Source organism: Pinus tabuliformis, chromosome 1_2 (genome assembly GCF_031772625.1).
Source record: "Pinus tabuliformis cultivar Carrire ecotype Pingquan chromosome 1_2, CPIR1, whole genome shotgun sequence".
Taxonomy (NCBI): domain Eukaryota; kingdom Viridiplantae; phylum Streptophyta; class Pinopsida; order Pinales; family Pinaceae; genus Pinus; species Pinus tabuliformis.
The window spans coordinates 963,652,450-963,656,837 of NC_142298.1; the positions used below are offsets into that span (position 1 = coordinate 963,652,450).

The 4,388-nt window shown below is 39.1% G+C and overlaps 1 protein-coding gene across 1 annotated transcript; it reads left to right on the forward strand.

Annotated features, from left to right (window-relative positions):
- The first annotated feature begins 548 nt into the window (after positions 1 to 548).
- On the forward strand, positions 549 to 4,082 carry LOC149209189 (uncharacterized). The gene is made up of 7 exons (XM_089398536.1): positions 549 to 613; positions 691 to 1,690; positions 2,478 to 2,708; positions 2,937 to 3,125; positions 3,292 to 3,372; positions 3,464 to 3,655; positions 3,816 to 4,082. Exons 1-7 carry the CDS (start codon positions 549 to 551, stop codon positions 4,080 to 4,082), a joined length of 2,025 nt encoding a protein of 674 aa, XP_089254662.1.
- Positions 4,083 to 4,388: the final 306 nt, after the last annotated feature.

The window sequence follows — 4,388 nt, forward strand, 5'->3', positions numbered from 1 at the left end:
GACTCAAATGCAGGTTTGCTCGAAGTTCCAGTAGGAAATCTTCAATCCGTTAGGGAGGACGTATGAAATAAGATATTATAGATTTTTACGTTTTTTCTATGAAATTAGACTCCAAAATGTGGGGTTAGAAAGGTATATCACAGGTCGAGATTTTTTTGTCAAATACGTTCTGAAATAAAAAATACATACTGAGAAATCCCATGTATTTTGCGTACCAACTGTCCTCCCCGTCCGTCACAATCAAAAACGTACATAATCAGCATCGCGCGTTGATCCCGAAACCCTATCCCCAGCAATTTTGCATCATATTCGTTTGTGTCGTATTGCTTTTCTCCCAAGTTTACACCCTCTCAGTGTCTGCACTACCCAAAGCTTCGCGTTTCTATCCTTGTTTCATTTGAGCCTCCCTATTCTTTTTCTGGCCCCCTGTTTTGCTCGTGTACATGTTCTTCTTCTCAATCATAAATCGCTTGTTCCTTCTAAATGAGCCTGGTTTTTGACTCAGCAACTTGTTAAATCTTGGTATAACCTTGCCACTTGAAGCTAACATGGAAACCAAACTACAGATATTCGAGCTTTCTGCAGAGCCTGGCCATGTCACTGACATCGATTGGTAAGGCACACGCAGCCATTTCACAGCAATTTTTTTTCTTTTCGGGCTTTCGATGATTTCTTATTCTATTTATGCAGGTCCAATCGAAAGGACAAGGCATTCGTTTTGTCTAGACTGATCAAGTGCGTATCCTTCTTAGACCACGAACGCCGGGAGCAAAGGTTTGCCTCGAACTCGCTTGCTGAGGCTTGGTCGGGCTTCCTAAAGTTCCAGCGAGTGGAAACTATCGAGGAGGGTGGCGTAATCTTTGGTGCGGTTTATAAGTGGAGCACTCCATATTCCCGGCCGCTAGACGCACCTGAGTTTGTGGTGGCCTTCAGAGGGACGGATATTCACGAAATGAAAGACATACTAGCGGATCTCAACCTTCTGGTGTCCAGACTGCACAGGACTGCCCGTTTCCGCACGGCCCTTGACCTGGTTCAGGGGTACGTGAGCAAATATGGTGCTATAAACATATGGATTACGGGACATTCCCTGGGTGCTGCCACAGGGATGCTGGTGGGGAGGCATATGGCCGTCGACGGTCACTTTCTCGAATCGCACTTCTTCAATCCTCCGTTCGTTTCCTTCCTTTCGCCTCTCCTCGAAGGAACAAAGTCTGGGAGATTGCTCTATTATTTCTTAAAGGCCGCGTTCGCCTGGACCATATTACTTCTTAAAGGCCGTGTTCCCAGTCGATTCGAATCTTGTAATGAGTTCTCAACTCTGCGGAATTGGTCTCCTTCCCTATATATTAATCCGAGGGATATCATTTGTTCAGGTTACATTGGATATTTTGATAACCAGCAATTGATGGCAAGCTTGGGAGCCGTTAGTATTGCGACGCTATCCGCGGAGAATTCATTCAAAGGCCTGCTCCTCTCCCACATTGGGATGGAACCGAAGGAGGTGCATTTGATTCCCTCTGCAACGCTGATTACAAGTAATCAGATGCGTGCCCCAAATTTCATGAAAGCCCACGGGATTGATCAGTGGTGGGCACCAGACACCGTATCTGACCATCAGCCGAAACGTATTATCGGTGGAATTGTCTTTGATACATCAGATTTGACTGTCCTAGATCCATCAGATTTGGTTTGATTACGAAAGACCCTGGTTGAGTTGTGTTTTCCGTTACAGGTATCAGGTTCCAATTTTTTAGTCTTCCATGGTTTTGGGTCATCAATAAAATTCCATCACCACTTCTTTGTTGGCTGGATCTGCTTTTTCAGATAGATTTCTTACTCGTCTGTTTGACAATAAAGATTGTTATCGCTGAATGTAATTGTTTCTATATGATTTGTTTCCTGTTTGGAACTTGGATGTACTTTTTCAGACATATTTGTTAAGTCTCTGTTTGACAGTAAAGGTTATTATCGCTGAATGCAATTGTTTCTATATGATTTGAATAAGTCTCTGTTTGACAGTAAAGGTTATTATCGCTGAATGTAATTGTTTCTATATGATTTGTTTCCTTGTTGGATGTACTTGGTCAGTACCTTTATGGTATTTCAGTATTTTCGAGATGGAAGTTTGCATCAAATGTTTTGACTAAACCGGCAGAAACAAACTTAAAAACCACGGAGAAGGTTAACCAATTAATTTTTTTGGTTCAGAAGTCTTGTATGTATGCATTTCTTTGTTTATCAATTTATTAATTTCATGGATACAAGTATAGATTTATCTTAACTCATTCGTTGAGAGATTGATAACTCATTCGTTGAGAGATCAAATATTTCAAGGTGTAAATTTCTTGTTGAGCGCAAAACTGAAAGAAAGATTTGCACTTCTAGAGATTTGATCCCTTTCAATCCAGATCTATCCCGAAAGTTTTAACAGTTTAACATTCTTGAAAAAAATTGTTAAGAAAAATTCCGTGCAGGCATCAGCTAAAAAGACAAAAGATTTTCTACCCTTTCTGCAGCGAACCAAAAGGAAAACAACTATTGTTGACTATCTCTTAAGTGGACATCATTTTAAGCTGCTAATTCCAAAGGCAACTTGTGCTATTGCATTTTCGTTTTCAGGAGTGAGATGCCCAGGGCGTGATGAACCATATGCAGATGAAGCAATAGCATTTATGCGCAGAAAAATTCTGCAGCGGGATGTTGAGGTATGTGGTTTGTGAGTGTTGGAGCATTGACTTCAATTGTACAAGAGTCCTAGTCAAGACTCAGTGGGTTTCACTTATGATATTTGGAAATGTAATAGATTTGTAGAAATTATGCTATTCACAAAGGGTTTCTATTAGTTATGGCATCATAACTTATTTGCATTTTGGTGTGTGTGGACTGATATATTACAGAATTCTAATGGTAGATTGGGTATTCCGTGATTTCAGGTTGAAATTGAAACAGTAGACAGGACTGGCACATATCTAGGATCCCTTTGGGAATCCAAAACAAATATGGCAGCAGTACTGTTAGACGTTGGTCTTGCAAAGCTGCATCCATTCTTCAGTACTGAAAAGATAGTTGATGGTCACCTTCTAATTCAGGATGAAGAAAATGCGCAAAAGCAACATCTGAAGGTTTGCTTCTTTACATGATCAATTGTTTTCTTACGTACCAAATAAATAAAATACTTTGTTGTCTGTTTCTTACTTGTATGATTTAGACAACTATAGTTTGTTTATCTGTCAAGAAAGACAAATGTTACATTGTTCAGAGAAATAATGGGATTAACTTGCAATTCAGGTCTGGGAAAATTATGTTGAAGTCAAAGAGCCTGCTAACGGATCTGCTTCTGAATCAACTACGAAAAAGGAGGTTTTGAAGGTAGTTCTAGATATTTTGGGACATCGATGATTAAAGTCTAGGCATTTGGCATTTTCATGTTTGAAAGCTAAAGATCTCTAAAAATATGTAGGTTGTTGTTACGGAAGTTCTTGGCGGTGGAAAATTTTATGTTCAAATTGCTGGTGATCAGAGAGTCTCTAGCATTCAGCAGCAGCTTTCTGGGTTGAGCCTCCAAGACAAGCCTTCTGTGGGATTCAACCCAAAGAAGGGAGATATAGTTCTTGCTCAATTTAGTGCAGATGGTTCCTGGAATAGGGCAATGGTCAGTTATTTTTCAAAGAATATATTAGCTGATACTTAGTTGAACATCCGATGCCAATTAGGATTCTAGCACTTGCATTTTAAAATGAGATGGTTATAATTTATTAGAGTTGTCTTTGTTCACCTTAATTTACAATATTTATTTGCGCTCAACTGTATAGGTCGTAAATGCTCCTAGAGGTGGAGCTATAGCCTCTCCTAAAGATGAGTTTGAGGTTTTCTACATTGACTATGGGAACCAGGAAACTGTAATTTACAGTAAATTACGACCTCTAGATCCTTCAGTTTCTTCTGCTCCTGGTCTTGCGCAACTTTGCAGCCTGGCATACATAAAAGTGCCTGGTTTAGAAGAAGATTTTGGCCAACAGGCTGCAGAATATTTTAGTGATTGTACAAGTTCCAAGGAGATTCATGAAAAATGTAGGTAGGTCACTTGTTTGTGGATTTCATTTTAATATGGATTGAATTATTTTTATTTATGTTGAATTTTTTTATTCCCCAATATATTTTGGAATTTCTACACATATTTTTTTCAACCTAAATTGACATTGTGGGTCACCCCATGCTTTCATTAAATTCCTTCATTTTGTTTACCTCTTCATAATCATCCCCCTTTTCTTTATTTGACTTAAACCCTTTATTTATACATAAGACACACTTTTTGTTTTAATTTGGAAATCCTTTATCTACCTCGCCTACCACATATATAATATAATAAATGTGCCTTTTTACGA

What these genes read in the sequence shown, in the direction of transcription:
- LOC149209189 (XM_089398536.1), top strand. Translation starts at nt 549, where the DNA reads ATGGAAACCAAACTACAGATATTCGAGCTTTCTGCAGAGCCTGGCCAT. An exon ending in CATGTCACTGACATCGATTG is followed by an intron (nt 614 to 690) that starts GTAAGGCACACG and finishes CTATTTATGCAG; the next exon opens with GTCCAATCGAAAGGACAAGG. An exon ending in GTTCCTGGAATAGGGCAATG is followed by an intron (nt 3,656 to 3,815) that starts GTCAGTTATTTT and finishes TCAACTGTATAG; the next exon opens with GTCGTAAATGCTCCTAGAGG.